Source organism: Lineus longissimus, chromosome 3 (genome assembly GCF_910592395.1).
Source record: "Lineus longissimus chromosome 3, tnLinLong1.2, whole genome shotgun sequence".
NCBI classification, from domain to species: domain Eukaryota; kingdom Metazoa; phylum Nemertea; class Pilidiophora; order Heteronemertea; family Lineidae; genus Lineus; species Lineus longissimus.
In genome coordinates, this window is record NC_088310.1 from 25,751,132 (window position 1) to 25,776,211 (window position 25,080).

General features: G+C 42.4%; 1 protein-coding gene and 1 long non-coding RNA gene across 6 annotated transcripts in view; one reads left to right on the forward strand and one right to left on the reverse strand.

The window, feature by feature from the left end:
* The window catches only part of LOC135484381 (protein PALS1-like), an 84,092-nt gene extending 71,682 nt beyond the window's left edge, over nt 1-12,410 (forward strand). For 2 of the 5 annotated variants that reach the window (XM_064765779.1, XM_064765783.1), the window contains 11 exons: nt 1,104-1,179; nt 2,144-2,229; nt 2,408-2,482; nt 3,024-3,059; nt 4,790-4,992; nt 5,467-5,594; nt 5,828-5,995; nt 6,212-6,414; nt 6,858-6,908; nt 8,829-8,939; nt 9,167-12,410. In XM_064765779.1, the coding sequence (XP_064621849.1) occupies nt 1,104-1,179; nt 2,144-2,229; nt 2,408-2,482; nt 3,024-3,059; nt 4,790-4,992; nt 5,467-5,594; nt 5,828-5,995; nt 6,212-6,414; nt 6,858-6,908; nt 8,829-8,939; nt 9,167-9,346 (1,317 nt within the window). In that variant the 3' untranslated portion in view covers nt 9,347-12,410. The remainder of the gene's footprint in view (nt 1-1,103; nt 1,180-2,143; nt 2,230-2,407; nt 2,483-3,023; nt 3,060-4,789; nt 4,993-5,466; nt 5,595-5,827; nt 5,996-6,211; nt 6,415-6,857; nt 6,909-8,828; nt 8,940-9,166) is intronic. The other 3 variants (XM_064765780.1, XM_064765781.1, XM_064765782.1) reach the window with 3 other exon arrangements.
* Nucleotides 12,411-16,209: 3,799 nt separating this feature from the next.
* Nucleotides 16,210-24,603, reverse strand: LOC135484389 (uncharacterized). Its single transcript, XR_010446446.1, has 2 exons — nt 24,348-24,603; nt 16,210-18,740 (listed from the first exon to the last, which is right to left on the reverse strand). It is a non-coding gene; the product is annotated as an uncharacterized LOC135484389 (long non-coding RNA).
* Nucleotides 24,604-25,080: the final 477 nt, after the last annotated feature.

Here is a 25,080-nt window from a genome sequence, read left to right on the forward strand (position 1 = left end):
ACCTCGTAGAGAACACTATCTGTCTGCCTTCCACTGTTTCATCTTTAATGCATCACCCATAGGAATTTCATGAACGAGTTAATATCAGAAAGTGACGGTAATTGCTCTCAAGGTATTCATAGGTATTCATCATATTGATCACACGTGGTCTTCTAGAAAAGGAGTGGGCAGATATCCCTTCAGTTTGGGCTTGATCCCAATTGGTAAAAAGCACTATCTTTCTGCTTCGGGGAAAATATCATTCTTTCCTCATAGTGAAATTGAATTGCAATATCCCCATGGCAACAGATATTATTTCCCGTCACATGTCTCACCGGAACCAAAAATGAGAATAATCCCATCATGAAAAAATATCGGAATATGATCTCTGCTGAGAGATTGAAATACACCCCAACTTTGAATGTTCATGTGGAAGACACCATGGAATCCAAACGTTATCTCTGTTATCCCTCCAACTCTCAAATCAAACATACGCATATTGCATAGATTGGTTCATCCTATCCCATCTTTTTTACTTGACTGTCTTTATAATGGAAATATAACAAATCACATATGTCTCGTTACTCATGTATAACCAAGAGTAAATCATGGCTTATCAGTCACAGTGCCACAAATCAATTTCCTGGCTTCTGGAGTCGGAGGGTACTCAGCGAGAGCATCCAGTACATTGTAGTCTGCCGTGTTTTATTTGCGTATATTCAACACATGTTCAGAGTACAGTAGAACCTCTCTATTAAGGACACCTTCGGGACTGACAAGTGCTGTCCTTAATAGAGAGGTGTCCTGATTAGAGAGGTCAAATTGAATAGAAAATACCAATTTGGGACCAAAACTAGTGTCCTCAATAGAGAGGTTGTCCTTAATAGAGAGGTGTCCGCTAAGGGAGGTTCCACTGTATATCTTTTTATGAGCGGTGGCATCTCTGATTAGGTTTGGTAATAAAAGGATTGATATGGAAATGAAGCTATGACATATGCCACTGGTATAAAGTGGATTAAAGAAGGGGAATTCCTGCTGGCAAAATCCCTGGTATGAACCATTTAACAGTTACACACTTGCGTGATCTTTCATATTTGACATGTTCGTATTTCCTATCATTTCAGGGTGCTACAGTAAGGAATGAAGGTGGGGGTGTGTTCATAGGACGGATCGTCAAAGGTGGAGCAGCTGAAAAAAGTGGTACGTCTCGTAAAATGTTTAAGTGAGCACGACATGTTGGCTTCTAGTTCGAATAGGCTTATTTGCACGAAGATCTACCTCAGTATCATATAAGTGGGGCCCAAATCCAATAAGTTTTTTTCTGTTATGACTGTCATTAGAAAAGTTATGGTACTGTCAGGTGTCGGACTTATGAAATCAACGCATCCACGTTTCATATGAAAGATTTTATAGAGAACTAGAAGTGAATCTGTGTGTACTCTGTCATGTGGTATTAAGTGATTTGATTACGATGGCAAACTGGTTCAGTGTATTCTCACATGAATATTTAAGAGTTTGTGTTCCCTATGTTTGATGTGTTATGGTATTGATTGTACCAGCAGTTACGGTACTTCACGCAATGTGATTTACTCTCTGCGGCAACTCGCATATTTATGAGGTCATTAGTTTGTACAAGGACTTTGTATTGACAACCTTAACCCTGTAATCTTTTGAAGAACATTTCTCACCAAATTTGGAGAAACACAACAAAGAATAATAATATTACGATTATGATCCACATCTATGTCGTTCAGCCGTGAAAGGACTGATGGGCTGCCCCTGTTGTGTACACCCACTGATCAATGCACTGCTTGAGCAGTACTAGTGTGTCCATGAACTACTTCATACTCTGATGAATTATTGCGGAATGATATTTCAAATTTATGAGCAACTTCATGGATTAATCAATATCATGTTATGGGTTATTTATGATTGTTGTTTTTATACTGTTATTAGTTGGAATTGTAATTCTCTCCTTGGTGTTGAAATGCAAGTAGGGTTAAATGCCTTACCAAATGCCACAAAGATGAAACTTGTTGCACCATACCTGCTTACTATAATAGGAGGGCCTGATTTCTACAGCTGCTGTGGCAGTGTTGCCCTAAGAGAAACCTTACAGTATCCAGTATCCAGTATACGTAACTTTATCATTTGTACTTGACAGGTCTCCTCCATGAAGGTGATGAGGTGCTGGAGGTAAATCAGATGGAAATGCGAGGGAGATCGGTCAATGAAGTCAGTGACCTCTTGGTAAGTGACACGTGAACTCTCCACATTGTTAGTCAAGTAAGGGCAGAGTAATGATATTTCAGCCTCTTCCCAAGAAGCAAAGAAGTACTTCCTCATTTCAGCCCTCAGATACCCAGAAATTATGTTATTTTTCAAAAATGTATATGATATTTTCTAAGGAATTTCTTGTTCTCTTCAGGCTGGGATGACGGGCATTCTTACATTCATGATTGTTCCCAACAAAGACTTCAACCAATCACAAGACGAGACACTGGTAAGCTTTTATGAGATCACCGTGTGAAACTCTTCACAGGTCTTCTATGCTAACAATCTGTAACTAAAAACTGGACTCTCTAACACAAGCACATTTCTGCCGGCGGATGAAAAAGAGTACAATATCCATGTTTATGATATATCAAACCTATAAAGAATACACCGGGTATTTCTGGAAGGAATGTGTTGATGTTTTGGTTTGATAATCTTGCCCAGCCTATATATCATGTTGTCTTGGTGAGAAAACATAAAATGTGCACAATTGCTTCAAAGTCCAGACCCAGGTTCAAGATAAGTGTTAACACTAACGTGAGAACTGCTACTTATCAAGGATCTTTGTACGTATACAGATAAAACTGTAAAAAGAGGACAAATTTTGTGTACATTTCTATCCTTATACATAAAGGATCCGTGATAGGTCCCTGACCCGTGTTGTATGATAAATGTGGCCATCAGTCCCAAACTTCTAACCATAAACATTAGATCAAAGTTTGACTGCCTGTCTTTTCTAACACCTAACAAGCTGTTTTCTATTGTCTCAGTCGTGCTTACAAGGATCCAGATTTTCTGGCCCTCAGGTAACGTTTCATCGGTAGCTTGATGTTTAGCATTGTCTTTGTGGTTGTGGATATTTTGTTTGATTTCACTTCGCTTTTGTGAGGTTAATGTTGGGGCTTATACTTAGATATTTTATCCGTAAGTTTCTTTTTGTTGTAGAAGTCTTATTCATGATGATTATGCATATTGTGTTCTAGCATCTATCACTTTGTGTTCTAGCATGCTATAACTTTGATTCACAACATTGAGTGTCACCCTGGATGTGTTTTCAAATCACATTAGCAGAAATCAGTCACCATTCATAACATCTGCTCATTTTGACACTACAATACTAGTATTGGGGAAGGTTTAAGATAAATTCCTTGTTTCAACAAAATGACATAAATTGGTCTGTGTGTGTGTTAGAGCTTTTGAAGTCTTCTTTATATACCCTTCAGTTTGAAGTTCGTTTGCAATCTGATGAAAACTCAATCAAAGTTACTTGCTGCCTAAACAAGCAATGAGTGTTTACATTTTGATGGTAAATACGTGGACCACAAATTAATCAATTCGTGGCCGGCATTTCAATTGATTTTAATCTTGGTGCCTTGCCGATCTGTGTGTTCTTGTAATGATGTGATGTGGGATAAACATTTGAACTTCATTCTCAAATATTCATCACAGAAATCCTGCCTCTCTGATATAACCTCAGATTCTCAGATATCTCAGCTCAGCTGAAAGTATAAACCCAAAACCTTTTAACATATGTTGATACATGGCCTCTCTGGCATTCAACCATGCTGGTCTTCCACATTTGCCTTTTCTGTCCATTATTTCCAATGGCCCTACGACCAGGAACATTGATTAATGCTACAAGCATGCCATATTGTCATCAGCCAATGATTGTTACAATGCCAGAAGGCTGTCTGGCTGGGAAACCATCCAAGTCCGATAATCATATCGTGGAATATAAGCAGCAGAGGCAATGAGTAGCCCTCAGATATGCTCTGAGATAAAGATGTCTCGAAGCAAGGAACTTTGTTGGCCATCTTATGTGTAGCTTGCTGTCATGGCACTGGACTGCAATTGTACTGAGTAGTATTCTCAGCCAGGATTTAAAACTACTGCAACAAATGCCTTATACATATGGTTCTGGTGTTTATGCATCTTTTATTTGATACTACTGTATGTATTCAGCATTTGAGACAGGTGGTCTGGTAAACAATGCCAAGCATGCTTAGTGCACATCACCTGGTGACATGTATCCATACAACATTGCTGAAATTAAAAAGGGTGGAACATTCAATGTGTCAAAGCTGGGTATTGTAATTGAAATCCAAGCTGACAGCCTGAATTTAATATCTTCAGTTGATAATTGATTACAGATCCACATGCTGCCGTCATGCCATAGACTGTTTATTTCCATTGCCATTGTAACCAGAACGGTGTGATTTTTTTTGTTGACAACTACATTTTTTGGATAAATTATGTGTTGTTGTGTCAGCCACATCTGGGCCGGGTTGTTCAGTGATCAAAGCGACCTCCAATCAGTGTCAAACTGAGCGATAACCCGTTTTATCCTAGATGAGATATCTTTTTGTTGCACAATGCAGCTACTATAATCCCAGTTTACAGCCACAAATTTATTTTGAACAACTGGGCCAAGGGGTGATTGCTTTTATCGGTGCTGTTCTGTGTAATTAGGCTGCAGTGATAATATTTGGTAAATTAAGACAAATTGTACATTTGGCAACTCATTTCTCTTCTCCAGGTTCACGTTCGAGCGCACTTCAACTACGACCCAGAGGAGGACATGTACATCCCATGCAGAGAGTTGGGCATATCGTTTGTTAAGGGCGACATCCTGCACATCATCAACCAGGATGATGCCAACTGGTGGCAAGCATTCCGAGAGGGGGAAGAAGACCATACATCATTAGCAGGATTGATTCCAAGTAAAAACTTCCAAGAACAGTGAGTATTCAGGTATTCAGTTTTGGCCCAAATCCGGCCGAGACTCTAGGTGAATCTAGCTTGTGAAATCCGCGAAAATGAAATGCTCATGAACATTTATCAGTTTACAGTAACAGTACCGGTAATCATCTGTTCGGTGAACGTGAGCCTTCCTAATCTCCTATCTTCAATATCAATTACAAAGCTGCTCTAATATTAATCACTGAATAGATCCATTATGATCTGGTTATCACTGGAGTCGTTCTTCATCAAGCTAAGTCTCACTCAAATGCAATTGGTTCACCGGTTCACCCTAACCTGAAGCAACTACCCTATGCAGTAACTGCAGATGTCACTCTGCTGGTTGGGTCTAATTCATGTCTAATAACATAGTCAATTTGAAGTGAACTGAAGACGTGGATAAGGAATTAGTGGTATGGACATCTGGTGGTGGTCCACAGCAACATAAGCTTTTCAATATTTCTGTTTCGTCAGACGAGAGGCCGTAAAGCAAGTGATCGTCCAAGATAGCAGCGAAGATAAGAAAAAGAAGAACAAACTTTGTGCGCGGAAGAAGAAAAAGGGCAAGAAGAAGGCATTGTATAATGCTCATACCAATGATGGTGAGTAATGGCAGTGGCTGGTTCCCAGGTCCAAGATGACGGTACGTCTTGTTGTGTCAAAATATGGAAGTTGTAAAAGGCACTTAAAGTCACTTTTCTGTTCTTGTTTTGAGGTGTTTTAGAATAGAAATTGATACCTCACTGTCAGTATGGGTTGTCTCACATCATAACGCTAAGGTGGAGCTGCAATTGTTACATTTTGACTCATTGCAAAACACTGTGATCAATTTCAGACTTTGAAGCCGAAGAAATTTTGACTTATGAAGAAGTGGCTCGATATTACCCACAACCGAACAGGAAGCGACCAATAGTCATGGTCGGACCTCCACATGTTGGTCGCCAAGAGTTACGTCGGCGACTCATGGAGAGTGACCTCGATCGATTTGCTGCTGCTGTTCCACGTGAGTTAACTCAAGTTATCAGATTCTACTCGGCATTGACTTCAAAATCTTTATCGTGTTGAACTCAGATCAGTTTGGGCCGAAATACTACATACAGTCCTCTCTTTCAAATATGAAAGGTTCTGGCTGAACAAGTTAGTGTTGTGTCTGCTTTGCAGCGTAGCCTTTGGCATAGAGGTAATGTTCTTATTGACAGCTAACTAATTTAATCTTCAGATACAAGCCGTCCAAGAAAAGAAACTGAGGTTGATGGGCAGGACTATCACTTTGTTCCACGGTCAGTCATCGAATCGGACATCTGCTCAAATAAGTTTGTCGAACACGGCGAATTCGAGAAAAATATCTATGGGACGAGTCTAGAGGCGATTCGAATGATCATCAACAGTGGAAAAGTTTGTGTGCTAGATTTACATCCACAGGTGAGAATTTCTTATTGCTTGGTTTTGCTTGTTCCTGGCTTGATCAAAGCGCTTTACACTGGCTGTCACTATCATAGGTCTCCATATAGGAACAACGGCATATCAGGGGGGCAGAAATGGATTTGAACCTTGGCCAGACGCTTTCACCAGTCTGCCACTGCTGCTCCTCTTGAATTTAAACTTGGTTATATCTCCAATGCCATTCGCATCTACTATTGCTGATAGAAGAGGTACTGAAATCAAGTCAACATTTGCCCTGTCTGTTTATGGCTTCGAGTCAAAGGAACTGTTTGAATTATAGAAAAATGGATTACCATGAACTGCTTGGTTGAGTCTTAATACAGTATGACAAGGTTTTTACCAAAATTTGACCCAATTTTCCTTCACCTCACACATCCGTATTGAGCCCTAATTTCCCCTAACCCGGAGTGATGTTCTTTCAGGATGAAGGAGATTCTGCCATACCACGTGAAGGCTGGAAATATAGACGAGTGGTACACATGTCTTATATATAGTCTTACATGTTGCTCGGGATGGTGAACCCTTAAGAGACTTCGCATGACTTTCAGAATAAAAATATAGAGCGTTGACTTATCAGGTTGTGTCACTTGATAATATTTGACGAATTTCTGCTCTTTAAGTTGATATTTCATCAGAGATTCTGTCAGCTATGGAATGTCTCTGCGTAGCTTTCTGAGAGTCATTGCTTGGTCTTTTTTGGGTTAATCATGTTGGTACTGTGGTAGATTGTGATCAACACAGCACCAAATTATTTCATTGTTTTACTTCATACGGTTTAATAGATCATTTTGAAAAGCATGAATGAAGTCTCAGGAATCTTTTACCTTTGTCTTGAAATTAACACACTGTTTTAAGGTATAGGGCGATGTTGGGATGAATTTTGCATGTATCTTCTAGGCATGGAAATGTATTCTAAATGGTTTTATTCAACGAGTCAAATGCATGATCATTATGCTGCTAGGATAGAGCTCTTACTGCTTACTTTTCAATCTCATCATTTTGTCTCTATCAAGGGGATATAACGTTATTTCCTCTTGTCTCTGTATTTCTGTGTTAGGACATGTCAGAGCTGTATCTTCTGCTTGGTTCTTAAAAGGATGTGTGCATAGGTTAACTTAAATCAGCTGTTTGGACAGAGAATTTCGTCAAGAGTTGCTTTATTTCAGCTATTTTATGACCATCTTGAATCACTTCCCCCCTTCAGGCCCATTTCTCCCTTCGCCTTTGGGGTTATTTTCCAACATTACCAAATGGGGATCCCTCTACCGTTGAACACATTACCAAATGGGATCGCTCTACCGTTGAACACATTACCAAATGGGGATCCCTCTACCGTTGAACACATTACCAAATGGGATCCCTCTACCGTTGAACACATTACCAAATGGGATCCCTCTACCGTTGAACACATTACCAAATGCGGTCCCTCTACCGTTGAACACATTACCAAATGGGGATCCCTCTACCGTTGAACACATTACCAAATGGGATCCCTCTACCGTTGAACACATTACCAAATGGGGATCCCTCTACCATTGAACACATTACCAAATGGGATCCCTCTACCATTGAACACATTACCAAATGCGATCCCTCTACCTATGAATGCATTACCAATTGGGATGGCCCTACCTTTTGCAGGCTCAGATATGTTGCACAGAAAACATTAGAAGTTTGAACTGTTGTGAAGCACGTTACTATTTGACTCTGCAAGACTTGCCTTTCTGCCCTTTGTAAGGTCTAAAACAGTGATTGGTTGTTGTGAAAGTTATAAGAATGATTGTCGTCCCTCTTTTTCTGCACATCTCCATTCTATCTTTCTGGCACCAATACAATGTTGTAAAGTCTCTATGATGCCACCCTGGCGAATAAGCATATTTCCCCGCAGACACTCCTGTCGTCCATGGAGACAACGATGCAATATTTTTAAGTGTTATGCCATAATGCTGTGCATTCATTTCCTTTCAAAGTGAGTTTTTTATCCTGAGAATTTACTAGTACAGAGTTTCTGCTTCTAAATTATTCATTTCATCAGGTTTTGTTTCCATAGAGGAGGATTATTGGAGTGCCAATCATTTGACGACAAGAATACAGTCGCTAACTGATAATTTTCTGCAATCTTCATCAAACCCAACACTAGGTCCCATGATCATGTGATTGGTAGGTCTCGGCTTTGTTGATTGACCACCTGCAGCCTCAAAGGTCCATATTCTATGATCCAGGAACACTGGCTGGCCCTGTTACCTCCAGCTTCACTTAGTGGTCTGCAAGATAATTTGATACCAAAAGTGATATGGCAGAAGATTGGTGAAATATGTGCCGACTATGTTCGCTGTTGGATTGACGTGTTTACTTTGTCTCACAATTGACATGCTGTAACTTTCTAATTGCAGTCATTGAAGATCCTGAAGATGTCAGACTTGAAGCCGTACATCATCTTCATCGCTCCGCCAAACATTGAGAAACTCCGGCAGAACTGTGCTAAACTTGGGACACGGTTAGCGGTGAGTATTGGCTCCTTGACTATAGATGACAGTCATCCTGAACCAGGCTACATTATCCAATCATAAAGTTGTTTTGCCGAGACTGATCCTCAACTGATAGATCATCAAGTAATCTACAGTGTCGTGATTTACTGCCACTCTTTTCACTCACCCGTGATCTTGAGAGGTGTTTTACAAACCTCCATGAAATCTTGACGTGTGATAAAATGTGATCTCTTCTCCTTCAGGACGATGCTTTGAAGGAAGTCATTGACAAGTCACGAGAAATGGAGGAGAACTTTGGTCATTACTTTGACACGATCATCATAAACTATGATATGGATCGGACATTTGACGAGTTACTGCACAAGATTAACTCGTTAGAGATTGAGCCACAATGGGTCCCCGCACAATGGATGCAAGATTAGGAATACCTTGAGTTTTATTGGAGATATCTGTGATTTCTCAAATGCTTGTCAGTTCACGAGTTTATTGATGGGACATTTTAGACAAAAGGATTCAAACGTGTTTTGAACTTGTTTCGAACGGCTTATAGAGGGTGTGCAATGACATTATTCGGGCATCCATTCTGGACGTCAAATGGCGGCTTTTGTAGTGATGAGTTCATCCACTTGGCCTCTTTAGGTAGAAATGACTGAGTATACAACATTTCTGGAAGGATATTCTGCTCATCTCAACATTGAAGACTGGGACATTGGGATTCAGTGACAAATCGGATTTAGAGTGGGATCGATTGGTGGGACTTTTGTATGTTTCCGTTCAGGAAAACATTTCACAGGATGTTTGTTTTGCTTGCATTGTCATTGCATTTGTGCAATATTGTTTTATTGTTGTTGCTGAGCAGACGACAAAGGTAGCTACATCAGGATGTACAGCTGTAGGGTGATCGTCTGCCAGTAACCAGCCGTGTGATGCCAATTGGCATTTTGATGTGTGGATCAGCTGTTTTCAAAGGATATCATTATCTTTTGTTCCTTTTACATTTGCCCGGAAGTCACAACCGTCTTATTTCTTTTTTACCCCAGTAGTCTGACTGAATATAATTGACGTCCATGTAAATAACTTATTAGCCCTATTATAGTAGTAACCCTCCCTGTTGAGAGGCTGTATACTGAGTATCAACATAGGGGGCAGCGGTAGCGCAGTGGAAGAGTCGGCCTCATGATCAGGAGGTCCGGGGATCGACTCCCGGCCGAGTCACTCCTTGGTTCCCCGACTGGTCAAGTTCAAGTGAGCGCCTTCTGGTTGCTCCTTGAAACCCCTGATTGATTTCTGTGGAGACCGGGGTAATAATATGATATCCCAAAGCGCTTTGAGCGAGAACTATAGTGTCACGGAATTGCGCTATATAAAAGACTCATTATTATAATTATTATTAACACAGATGATGTCTTAAAATAAACTTGTCTCTGCATTCTGGTTGTGATCTTGTCCTCAAAAGACCAAAGTCGGACGAATGCTATTATAATCAGACACCCAGAAACTTTGTTTCGGTGCAACAAAGCTTTGATAAAAATGATTTGACATGTCGATCCAGTAATGGTCACTGTGCCCTGCTTGGCTTATTGTTGAAGGAACTGGAGGTAGTTTGGTACAGTTTCGCAGCCGACAATATGCACTTTTGCGGAACAATTTTCCAGGCACTATTCAGTGCTGCTTGTTGAATTGAGGGGGTTGCAGGCACAGCAAATCCCAACAGACTTAATGAGTGAGGCTGCATTGCCAGGCACTCATTGAGTTTAAAGGCCTACCTTCTCAGTTAGTTGGAAACTGATTCTCCAGTGTGAAAATGGCACTTGTATACCTTCGTACCCTACCATCTTCAATCGTTGGTAAACTGCCTTGACCATTCAAACCTGGTCTCCTCCTTGTGTAGGTACTGAATATACAGCCTCCAACGTGTGTATTATACCCGGCCTCTATACTGCCATTATTCTATACTTGCTTTATTTATTTGTTTGTAATTTATTATTATCTATATCCTATCGAGGGTTGTGAGATTTACCTAATTAAAAATTTTCAGGGGGATGTCCGGTGTTGAAAAGTGACAGAGGTTCTATTCTATAGTGACGATCTTATTTTGCCCAATTTTATCTTTTCTTGTTATAACGTTTCAATTTATTGGCCTGGATTCAGAGGCCCTGTTCTCTTTATCTTCTCTATATTGCCCTCTATCATATCAAGAGAAACAGATACTCTGCAGCAGCCAAAAGGCCCTTGAAGCGCCAGGCAAATGAGTGATTTAAGACGCTGTTTGCAGGACGTTTCATATCCATTCATATCTTGTGAGTTGCGTCCCTTGTCCTTATAGTTTAGATTGTACCTTAATTTCGTACTTCAAGCCGATTGATTTATTTGCTGACTGGTCCTGGTATGGTATGGTTTGTTGGAAGAAATAAGTCCAGATTTAACCAGATTATTCTCAGTAATTTGAAGTTGTCTTGTAGGCTCATCAACTGGGCATATCCGAAATATAAAATATGTGCTGGTTGTGAAGTGCTAAAGCTGGGAGCAGGCAGAGGTAAATGACTGTGTGAGTCGTAATATCAACATCATTGTAACTTATTCCTGTATATTGAATTCAAAATGGGAGATGAATGAGTCCCAGAGTTGCAGTATTTTTATCACAGTTGTTAAAGTTGAACTGACGATTTTAACCATGAGTTGATAAAATGGTAATAACCATTACAATAAAAAATTACATTGTGAAGAATATGGATTTTGCAATTTATGTTAAATTTGTCAGTTCACCTTTAAAGACCGAGTTGTTTGGCATATTATATCTGCTGAAACTTGTTCATTCCTTGTACAAACAAATACATATCACCATTTATGTTGATATCTATTATTTCATAATTTTAATTCTATACTTAAGATAATGTGAAATGAGAAAGTGGACATAGTATTTTTGCATTATAATTCTGTATAACCATGTACATAGGTGTACAAACTTCATTTTGTATGGACAGAAGAAAGGGATATGTTTGACTCGAAGACTGTAAGTAAACTTACTATGTACTTAACAAATGTAGCTGAGAATTCTGACCCTGCATAGTCAGAACTATTGTATAAACTAACAAGATCTGACATATCAAGAGTAAATGAGGTATCCATTGGGATGTGGATGTGATTAACTGAGCATGTAAACTTCATAGCTTTTGCCAGGATCTCCAAAAGTACTAAGGGGGCATTTATATTCAGAAAGGTATTTTCAAAGCCATTGTCAAGTCCCCAGTACGAAAATATGATAAAAAGGATTAGAGCATCAGAAAATCTGTGTAAGCCTATTTGTTTTGTATGAAATGTCTCCATAGTACATGTATCCTGTCATCACCATAATGACACAAGGAGCCGAGAGATTTTCGTCCCTACTGCTTGTTCCAACTTGCATTTGTACAAACATGATAATTTCATCTGCATATCTGTACAAAGATTTATTATGAAATAATTAAAATTTATTAACTCAACGAATTATCCATCTTGATTTCATCATTTCTTATGAATGGAGAGACATTCGAGTGTTCTTATGCATCCTCAACAGGATGAGAGAGATGAGACAGTCACAACCAGATCAAATCTCGTCTGGCTCTGGCTGCTCCACAATCTTGCCAACACCACAAGCGACATCATCTGATGAATGGGCCCAATGATCATTCTTAGAGAGATGAAGCAGTCACAAGTAGTCCAAGGTCTTAAAGGGATGAGAGAGACAGTCACAACCAGACAGATTCGGGCTTGGCACCAATACGGTGAAGGAGATGAGATATAGTCACAAACAGTCCGAATCTGGTCTGGCTGCCCCATAATACTGCCTCCACCACAAACGACCTCCTCTGACGAATGGGCACAATCAAAGAGATTAAACAGTCGCAACGAGACCATCGTCTTGTTAACCCGATGAAAGAGATGAGACAGTCACAACCAGACAGATTTGGGCCTGGCTGCTCTGAAATGTTGCCAACCCGGAGAATGAGATGTGACAGTTACAACCACACCAACTTGGGCCTGATTCCTCCACCAACGTGTTTAAAACACGACCAGACCGTATCGGACCTGCCTGTTAAACTGTCTTGCCAACATTGGGAGGACGATGAATCTGGAACCTTGTGGAGCTGCCAGGGTCGATATGGTCTGGGTGTAAGTCACAATCACACTGAATCGGGTCGACTGATCTACAGTCTTGCCCACTCGGTGCGAGGGATGAGGCAGTCACAACAAGACAGAATATGCAGGTCAAGCTTCGCTACCGTCATATTTGCCATCACAGGGAGAAATACGACATATTCACAATCAGACCGAATCGGGCCCGTCTCTGTGTTTCTAACGCGGTTGGAGAGATGCGCCGGACATCCACGACCAAAACATCGTCCCCAAACGATGAAGGATATGAGAGAGTCACAACCACAGACAACACCAAACCCAGCTATTTCAACGTGTTGCCAACACGAAGAGGGAATGATTGGTTCACCATGTTAACACACACGGCGGGGGAGATGCGATAGTCACGACTAAACCGAATAAGGCTTGATTGCGCCATCATCTTACCTACGACGTTAGAGATGAGACAGTCGTGCCTGGCTGCTCCACCGTGTTGCCATCACGGAACCAGACAGAATTGGCTGCCCTCTGCCGTGCTACCGACACCGTGATAGTGATGGAACAGCCACGACCAGACCGTACTGGACTCAGCTGCTTCACGGTCTTGCCAATACTGTGAGGGCGATGAGACAGTTTAAGCCTGGCCAAATTGGGCTTGGCTGGTATACCGTTTCACCAACACGGTGACAGACTGAATTAAGGGCCTATGTCTCTACCGTCTTGCTTGCCAACACAGGGAGACAAACCAGACCAAATCGGGCCAAGGTCCGTGTTGCGACTGAGACAGTTACAATCATACCGATTCGGGCCTGGTTGTTGGTTGCTCACCCACTTTCCTTCACGGTGATTTAGATGAGACTGTCACAACCTGACCGAATCGGTCCTTGCTGCTCTGCTCGACGGCATTGCCAACACCACTCGGGATGAAATAGTCACACCGAATCTGCGGGCCAGGCTCCTTTACCTTCCTTAACCTCAACGGTGAAGTCTGTCTCATTTCCCTCAAAGTGTTAGCCAGATGATGAAGCTACGATGCCCGATTTGGTTCTCTTGTGGCTGTCTCGTCTCGCTCACCGTGTTGGCTGAGCTGGTTGTCAACACGGTGGAGCAATCAGGCCAGATACTTTCTGTTTGTATTTGTGTGGTTATGACTGTCTCATCTCTTTCTCCGTGCTGACAACACAGTGAAGAAGCCATGTCGATCTGGTTGTGGCTGTCTCATCCACATCATCGACATACGGAAAGACAGCCAGGACCGATTCGATTTTGTTTTGACTGTCTCGTCTCTTTCACCGTGTTGGCCACACAGTGAAGAAGCAGCAAGGCACGATCTGGTCTTGTTGTGACTGTCTCATCTCACTCGCCGTTTTGGAAACAGGGTTGAGCACTTGACCCGACTGAGTCCGATTGGGATAGTCTCAGCTCTTTTTCCGTGTTGACAACACGGTGCAGCAGCCACGCACCATTCGGTCTTGTTTGTGACCGTATCATGTCACTCACCACATTCGCAATAAGGTCGAGCAGTTAGGCCCAATTCAGTATTTTTGTGGTTTACTCATCTCTTTCACTGTGCTGGCCATGGCGACAAGGTGTAGCTGGCAACACGCTGTGTAGAAGCCAGTCCCGAATCAATCTTGTTGTGACTGTCTCATCGTGTTATCCGTGTTGACAACTCGGTGAAGCAGCCAGGCCCGATATTGTCTAGTTGGGCCTGTCTCATCTCTGTCACCCTATTGGTAACTTGAAGCAGCCACGCACTATTCGGTCTTGTTGTGAACCGTCTCATGTCACTCATTGCGTTTCCAACATGATGGAGCAGCCTGGCCCGATTCGTTGTGGTTGTGACTGCCGCATCTCTCTCATCGTGTCGGCAACTCGGTGGAGCAGTCAAGCCATGTTAAGTCTGGTTATGACTGTCTCATGTCGCTCACAACGTTTGCGACACGGTGGAGCAGCCAGGACCGATCAGGTCTGGTTGTAACTGCCGCGTCTCTCTCTCGTATCGACAACGCTGTGGAGCAACCAGGTTCGATCTTGTCCAGTGGTAACTGTCTCATCTCTCTCAACATAGGTAACTCTGTGGAGTAGTCAAGCCCGATCTGGTCTTGTGGTGGCTGCGTAATCTCTCTCACCGAGCTGGTGTTACGGTGGCGCAGCTAGGCTTAATCCTGTCTCGTTGTGACTGTCTCATTTCTCTCACAATGTTGGCAAGATGACAGAGCAACGAGGCCAGATTTGGTTCAGTCGTGGCCGACTCATCTCCCTCACCGTGTTGGCTGGTTGGCAACACGGTACAGCAGTCAGGCCCGATTGGGTCTGACTGGGACTGTTTCATCTCGTTCTCCGTGTTGACAACTCGGTGGAATAGTCAAGCCTTATCTGGGATGGTTGTGGCTGCGTTATCGCTCTTGCCGAGTTGACATAACGGCGGAGCAGCCAGGTCGAATTCTGTATACGTACTTGTGACAGTCTCATTTCTCTCACTGTGTTCGAAGGATGATGGAACAACGAGGCCAAATTTGGTTTAATCGTTGCTGTCTCATCACTGTCACCGTGTTGGCTGGTTGGCAACGCGGTGGAGCAGATCGAGAGGCCTGATTCTTTTTGATTGTCTGGTTATGTGGTTGAGACTGTCTTATTGTTTTCTCCATGTTGACAATACGGTGAGGTAGCCACGCGTGATGTGGTCTGGTTATGACTGCCTTACGTCACTCACTTCGTTTTCAACACGGTGGAGCGGTTCGGCCCGATTTGGTGTTGTTGTGACTTAAGAGTCTTATTTACCATGTTGACTGTGGAGGTGGAGCAGCCAGGCCCGATTCGGTCTGGTTGGGACAGTCGCATCTCCCTCTCAGTGTCGGCAAATCGGTGGAGCAGCCCGGCTCGATCTAGTCATGCCTGTGACTGTCTAATCACACTCACCGTGTTGGCAACTCGTAGGAAAAGCCAGGCTCGATCTAGTCTGGCTGTGGTTGCCTTATCTCGCTTACCGTGTTGGCAACATGATAGAACAGTCAAGCCAAATCTGGCCTGGTTGTGACTGTCTCATCTCTTACCTTTGGCACATATCGGAGCATACCGTGGCCAATACTAGTGTTCAATGGCTACAGCTTTGTCGTATTATTATTTTAGAAGATACATCATACATGAGTAAAATGCAGTACAGTCGACCTGAAATAGTTTTCTGTTTATTGTCATATACTGTACAATGATTGTAGCCTATTGTTATCAATACTTCAAACGTAACATCATTGCGAGTCGCATTCCTTTGAAACAAAAAGCGATGGGGCCATTAACACGAAATAAATACGTTATGTCAGGGAACCTAATGAGGTTCCTTCCGTACAAAGTAATATAGGCCACGGCCTAATGCGCAATATTCTTGCCTGTTCTTCCATCACAGAATTTTACCCGATCTTTTCTACGACTAAAATTTAAGACAATACTCGACGACATTGAAATAAATCACAACAGCAACTCGGATACGACGACGTAGATAAAATTATAGCTTGTTACCGGTTTTACTTTTAGACCAACCACACATACATTCATCATGCCGATTTATCAGCGACCTGCGGCAATCCTTAAGTCACTGCTAACGCACGATAGATCGTCTTAACCTTGCAATCTCAGATTCACGTCTCGCGACCATCCGGCAACAAACCTCAAGTAATTTATAGGAAGGCAAACGGGAGAAGCCAGGTGGCTCAGAATAAGTTTCACCACGACATCAGCGATAAGTTATTAACAGTTTTCAAAAGGAAGGGATAGTCTTTCTGAATTTATGGTTGTGTACATGTAACTGGCTGATTAGTCATGGCGACTTGAATTTGTATCGACACCTACATGTACATAATGTCATCCGTAAAGAATAGGAGAACAATAGGGGAAACACTGAAATATGGGGAACACGGGCAGACGTTTCACCGGGTTACAGAGGACCTATAATGAAGAAGGGCATAACTAAGACTGATACAACGATAGAGCATTGTTCCGGCAAGCTATCTTTGAAAATCATGTCAGCTTAGTCCATGAACGCAGGCTGTTTTTCATCCCATCGTCAATCACGCGAATTGAACATCAAATTATAAATATAGGCCTACCCTGGATGTGAGGCAATGGTGTATTAAGACACACAACATCAAAATCCTAGCCTAACTGAACTGGCTGTAACTAAAACAACTTCGAATTAGTAGCGAATATGTATAATTTTGTCCCAACATGCTGCTGATGCAATGTTCCAACTGCCAATCATAATGTAGGGCTAGGCCCGCACCTCATCGTCAAACTGCTCGAGACGTCATTGCGGTATTCTGAATTCTTTTTTACTTCTGGTCGTATCAGCGTGGTTATCACCAATCACAATCCGTTGTTTCGGGTGATATGACTGCCGGTAGATTTTGGTTTTGATATGGATGAACCGCTCAGGGTTAATGTTTACATCACGATATACTTATCACGTGCCCCCATTGCTGGCTATCCTTGCTGGATGTCTTGGCACTTATGTGATATAAAAATATATGTTTGATTTGTACACTCATTCCTTACACTCCGCAGCAGACTGCGAACACAAAGGCCGAACACAAGCTATTGTGAGTTGGGAACCCGTACACCACCCTGAAATGGCCCTTAATCGACAGGACATCTTATGTCATGCAGGAAGGAGCCACCATGACTTCAGAATGGTCGTAGCCGCTCCTCCTATCACTGAAAAGATATCGAAAAACAACTGCGGGGCTAAAAGCGCGCTGTCCGCAGAGCTATATGGTAGCAATGAGCATTCGGTGCATTCACCAGATACTTCGAAAGACTACCCAGCTGTCTGCTTCTCCGCAAAGATCACGGACAACCTCTCTGCTAAAAGTGCGCTGTCCGCACGCATTAGCCGTACACATTCGACACAGTCACCAGGGACCTGATATACGGCGCTGATGAAAATTTTTTGTCAAACTTTGGTATCTGTTTTCTTCGAGTCCAAATTTTAATCGATTCCATGTTTCAGCTTTTCCGCCACTGCATCATCGACACTCCCACCGCACATCTGAATGTGGCCGTCCCATTCGTTTTTCCTTTCACTGATTATACTTAACCTATAATACGGGTACTCCACAAACAAAACTGAAACCTCGACTTTGGTCGGATTCAATGGTTCGAAAAGAAAGAGTGATATTATATCCTTATTTGATTACCGAAAGATATAGTGGCACTGAACTATATGTATCAAAGAAATTATTGTATTCTTTCCTTAATTCTAATGTAGAGTGTTCCGTAATTTTCAATCCGTGATAGACGCCCTTCGAAGAAATCCTGTAATCAAGTTGTCTTTATCCTTACTCGGTCTCCGCGCACCCTGATAATTCTTAGACCCTCTCCTTTGGTCCTGGCGAGGGTCATGGCTATTCTGATTAGTCTTAGAACCCCGTCTTTCCCCACCAAGCTGGAATGATTTTGAACCTCTTCTTTCCGTGCTTGGCGAGGGTCCACTTTTCGATGATCTGCGCTCCGCTTCATGCGGGGAGAGCGTCGACGGCCTCCTCTCATTGGCTGGCGGCTGGGAGTATCGTCTGCCGTCTACTCCGGGATTGTCTGCGCTGTAAACACTGGATCGTTTCCTCTGCTGCCGGTGGACCTGTTGCGCCGTGAGATGGGATCCATGGTAGCGAGGCTTAAAACACGTACTCAGTAACGTACCCATCTTTAGATCTGTAAAGAAGAAGGGTAAATTGTTAAAATCAATGTTGTATAAAATAATAGCACTGTCATAAACATGTAGCATCGAACTTATCGTGGATTTGTATCCCCCATCCAATCCTATCCCACTCCTGTCACTGAATGAATCCGTTATGTCAAAAGGACATCTCGGAGGACTATGCCGCAGGTAATTGGTGTGGGTGTCCTTTCCTGGGGTTCCTAATTGGATGCAAACAGGCACAGTATATCCCGAAGGAGTATCAATCACCACGGAAGCGGGATAATGTGAATGCTTCCCTCTTCGCAGAAGCCAGTAATCAGTAGCAGCCGGGGCAATTATGAGTTTTGAGGAGGCTATACAACGACATGTGTTGAGAAGCGAACCTTGGGGGAAATAAGTCCGGACACAATTTCGCTGTCTCGTACTCGTGTGATAGAGAGGGTGACTCTCTCTCTCACGAGTACCGGTAGGTAGGTTTCCTCCGGGTTGTCCGGTTTCCTCCCTTTTAGTACGAATCGCCCATATTATAATGTGTGACATGCTTGAAGTTAGCTCACATGCACTCGACTCGATACTTTGAGATTGAGCTGCCCAAAACTGAAACCAAACCACTCTGCTATAGGCTTATTAAAAAGATATTTATTAGGAAGAATAATTACGTTATTAATTTCTAGACAGTGAGCTTATCAAATAAATCAAACTTAATTAAATCTGCGGCATGTTGATCATATTACTGAAAATCATGCATAATTCGATTCGCTCTGACAAGGTTTTTGGATCATCATTTCCAGGAGATTATTGCATTTTTATTTGACATTTGACCTTAAAGCTACACGCCATTTTTAATTAGGTAGGACAGCATGATGGATTATCTCTCTGGATAGTAAGTTGAAATTTGATATACTGTAAATCTGAAAATATATCGCGCCTATTTATCTCTGCGATTCGAGTAACACTTTGCTGTGACAAATTTTTTCCCTAAACTATCATTAATACAAACCAATGTGCAGAGCATCTAAAATGTCTAAAAAGTCAAAAGTCAAAACGGTGTGCATTAACTTATCCATGTTGCCTATCATGGACATCGGTAACTTATAAGACATCATTAAACCAACGCCTGCTTTCCACGTCTTTGATATCCCATAAACCCCAGGCATCATGCAAACGAACTCGTTATCTTCAAAGAAGTTACCCATAAAACGTCCTTTTTCTCGTCCAGATAGCTGTTGAAGCTCTCTTTTTAGATTAGTGGGAAACACTTAGGTTTGCCAGAGGCTATTTCAAGTTTTTTTAAGCGGTTATTCTGAAGTAAAGGGAAATAATTAGTCATTGTCATTTTTCACTGCCATCACAAATTTCCATTACCCGAGGTGCGAGGATTCAGTACTGCGACGTACACGTACTTGATATTGTATGTTCGCAAACGCGAATCCGACATGACTTCCGCTAAAATGCATGGGTCAATATGCACTCCGGATGTACTGGATTGGCCCCGTCCCACCCCTGAAGGAAGTATGAATAGGGTGGCGAATAGAATGCCTCGGGAGTGTTGGATCAATATAATGTAGGCGAAGTTGTGGCTCCCTGCCAATTTATGCGTCTGAGTGGATTATATCAAGTTGGGTCGCAAAGAAGAAGCTATCACCGAACTACAGGCCCATTCAAATATCTCTGTCAGCACATACACATGCATCAGCACATCGAACATTAAACAATCATATATATGAATGTTGAAATTAACTTCATTTTCCCGATATCTCGTTTATTTGGACAAGAACTCGAGATATATGAATGTAAGAACAAAGGCCGATATACTGCGTCCAATTAGCAGCACAGATTATTTCTAATATCAGCAATTCATGAGGACGAAAAGACTTTGAATTGAGTAAGTAGCACTTTTAATAAGTCACTATCTTAACCAGACTCATCCGATCGATAAAGAAGAATGTTTGAGACGAGGCGATGTCAGCTGACATCCTTATTGAGATGTCTTGCCGATATGCCGTGTGTCCTGGAGGTGAGATAAATTTAATAACGTCCAAACGTCACTAGAAACCAAGATAGACGCACCGATCTGCCTGGCGCATTCTTTCTGCAAGTTACAACGATGGACAAGCATCATATCAGAATTCCACAGATTTCTTTTCGTCAACATCCCCGCCAAGAGAAGGGAATCTAGGGTGGAATAGTTCTCTTCCGTGTCACCCTCTCTATTGTAAGTTCTTCCGATTGATTCTGCTTCGGAAAACAATGGAATTGGTCCGTGCCTATTACCATGAGGGGGGTGAAGTGTCAACCTGAAGTCCCTTTTACCGAAGAACATGGACCGATTCCACGGCCGGCGTGCCACCGAAGGACACTAACTTACAATGCGTAGAATCATCACGTTGTCCACCATGGTTCTGCGGGTTACGCTTGTACCACGTTTCTTTGATTTGTAGCCAAATTGAACACAGGATTGCAGCCAAAGTATTGCCGTTATATTCCCGTCGTACCAGAAATTCTTCAATAAAGCAGTCGACATTCTTGATCACGTCCATTTCTGTCTAAAGGGACAGCAATACGACCTTACCAATTAAAATTACAATTTAGCTCCTGTGAATGTTGATTTAAATCAAATTCAGTGTTCTCCACTGCTCGATTTTGATCTGGCGGGCCACCGGACCATAAACGAATTTCAACATTCACCGCCAGACCAAAAAGAACATAACCTGTTGCAACCAACCACCAACTTCAACCTAAAGTAAATCCAACCTGACCAAAAGAAAGAGCGAAAAACACATTGAAATACCAAGATAAGACTTAAACAAGCATTGCATAGCTGCTGACGCGGCCATCCCTAGCTACCAAACTATTCTCCAGATAATCATACGCGGCCGAGGTACGTTTGATCAAATTAGAAATGTCTACATGACACTAATTTCAATTCCATGTTCGGTAGGCATGCTGTGAGAATTGGGACCATCGGATCAGAGGTGTCGTGTTATTAATTTGATATTAAAGCTGCAGTGTACATTTTTATCCTCCGTCTGTGCCTGGTCTGCTATGGGGGGAGAGGGGGGTGGGGCGGGGGGTGACAAAAATGTCCTTTTGGTACCTCTTGGGGATGGAGGGGGGCATAGAACCCGGCGTTACTGCACTTTCCTGCGTGCATTGCCTAAAAGTGTAAGAAATCCAGAACTGCACTGTTTTTCATTGCCGTATATAGTCACAGCAAGCATTTGAAACGACACAGAACTTCTGATATCAGCTTGCATTTTATGGCGTCTCGAGGCCCATTTATGTTGGCTGGCCATTCCCGCCAAAATCCCCGCCCAGATGGTCCATGGAGGCCGCCAATTCCATCGTGTGACGTCACAAGATTGTATGCTCAGCTTTACTGTTTTGGAAGGCTTACTGTATCAATTCTCACAACAATGCTTAGCTTACTGATTTGGTACTTTCATTAGTCCCATATCACACCTTATTTGCTTCGCTTACTAATTTCGTATTGCATCACTTCCATTGCGCTAATCAGTGAGCGTGAGTTGCAGCTAATCATAACTCCCCGAAGACGATTTGGATAAATTGTGCATGCTAAACCTCAGGGGAAAGTAATATTGAGAAAGGTAAAAAATATTTTGATGCTGATGCAGACAAATTGCATAGACAAGGAGCAACTTGAAACCGAAGAGAACATTCTGATTCTGTTCTATGTGACTGACTTTTAGTACATGTACCTCAACTATTATGCGGACATGGCCAAGAGTGAGGTTTTTGGTCCCATGCACGGACCCACACGAACAAGGAACAGGTCCGATCGGAATCGAACGAGTAGGAGATCAGTCCTCGGGTATTCCGGCGATGTACTTATCTCTGAGGCATCGAAGGGCTCTTGTGTCTAATTGAGTTTAGAACCATTCCATAACCTCTCATCAAACAGTTTAAAATAGGGTAGGAATTCCTTTTTCGAGTGTGTGTGGGGGGGAGGGAGGGGTCATTTAAAACTGCCACACCGTCACTACTGTCACCCATTATCATTTCTGAAGTATATGCAAGCAAGCAGGAGCGGTAGTCTTCCCGATAAAGCATAAAGGGCAGTAACCATAATCGGATGTGAACATTTTGTCCTGAAACCAATTTCGAATTGCAAGTACATCGAATTCTTCTCCACTATTAATGACAACCTGCAACCTAAACCACATGGAAAAGCTGAGCCAAGTGATAAAGTAAAGGTTAACTGGATTTCAAATTACCAAAATTTGATATAGCAGCCTGGGGGAAGAGAGATGGGTAGAATTCGCTATTGCAATTGCATTTGATTGGCTCTACAGGTGACGATTACTACCTGCTGCTTTAGGGGACAGTTAATTTCATTTCTGATCGACGAATTTGAGTCGACCAAAGTAGTCACGGGCTTAGATCGCAAACCCTAGGCTGTAACTTGTTAATTGGTTTATTGGCGGCTTGCACGAGTTGAAAAGTACAGTAGAAATGCTGCTTTCGGGCGAGAAATGAACCGTAGTATAATCGAGCATATCCACCGCGAGGCATCGGCAGACTCGTCAAACATATCTATTGATACCTCACTGTCGATTTTGGAAGTTGGGGCAACAGTTGTCGTGAACCGCTTTGGTACAGATCTTGCTTACATGTAGTGGAAGCGCCATATAAAAACCACCATTATCATTTATTTAGCCTCGACCTACACAAACACCATTCATTGAACAACTTCTCAGTACCTCAAAAATCCAATACTGTGATGAATGCATGGGATTCGAAGAGTATCCTGGTTACTTTATTGGTTTGTCTGAAGTGGGTAACTTGCCAGTTGATCAATATAGTTAACGAACACAACAGTTTGGAAGCTTTCATTCGTTCATGGTGTTTATGCGTTACACAAACTTTTCAAACTTGTAAAATTTACAGACAGACATGGAGGTGAAGTTCTTTGGGTATGGCACGATACCTTTTGAAGGCTAATGTTACACAAGCCATGTTTGGCGATAACGCTGACGTTAGCGCTCTCATCCTGATCCGGACTTCGTTAGCTACAGACGGATCGCGTCTGATGGTTTAGAATGCCTATCTACACTGAAGGCAAATAAGTAACAGTTTTCATGTTAGTGCAAGTCTCAACGCCATAACGGGCCACGGTCTCTTAACTTCTTCAACGAGCAATCGACATGATTCAAAGCTCGGACTATCACAGTTAGCCCCCGAGCAATGGACCTTAGCCATGGCGAAATGGTCAGCAAACCCATGTCCAGATATGTAATTCTTCGGGAAAGAAGTTTGATAACGCTCTGTGCAGTTTCTATCGCAAGGGCTCTGCGGGATTATTACTATCCCGGTCTCGAAAAACTTTTCAGGATTTAAAAAAAGAAGCTTTTAAAACAGTCATGGTCATCTGAGCTGGACAAGAAGGGTTTACTCAGCCAGGCCCTTTCACTGTTCTAACACTGTTAAAACCATTTTTACCAGTACAATGAGAGCTAATGCCGATGATGTGGGATCCGATGGTGATCATGTGACCCAAGCGTTATCACAATGATATTTGAACTAAAACCAAAATTTCAATAAAATTAGACATGAGGGCATGACATCTGCGCACAAAAAGAACTTCGCGAACTTCTTACCGTATCCATGTTATCCTGAACAGTCGTTATAACTATTACTCCAGCAGATTTCAAAAGTTGATTTTCCTCAAGTCATCGATATCATCCAAATGCAAATGTAAGGAAGATTGTCTCCGCATTATCTCCTGTTTATCCATGGAGAAAATGTAAGCCAAAGCTTTCACCGGAAACCCCTTCCTTCCCCCTGCGCAGCTGTACGGAGAATGACTTGATTTGTCGAAGGCACCTCGCATGGTGTTCGGCATCTTCCGATATCAAAGCGCAACCGCGCGCGCAATGACCGACCTCGCAGAGAGACGAGATGAGAAACGTGATCGTCAAGCCAACATCAGGTTGGCTTCTATTCAGGTGGTTTCAGGTTTCTGCTATGTCCTACACCAGATTGATCGGAAATATCCCGTAGATTCAGTCTCTTATGATCTCATTATATCATTACTGCCTCCATGAAGCGGTATTCGGGTCCTGTTATTGGTCAAAATGGATCTCACCAAATAAAACCGTGCGATCGGTCTATCTTTAATAAGCGTCCCCGTGAAGCACGTTTATCATTCTGATTGGACAATGCGCTGACAATAATAATTATGAGAAAAATAGTTTTCTGCAAGGATCGCACTATTGAAAAACGCAATGATAGAGAGAAGTCATTAACCTCAACATTTGTTTTATTTTGTTTGCCTGGGGCTGAGTGCTTGGGGACTGCGATGCACCGCTGATATTACGCCATCAGAATAGC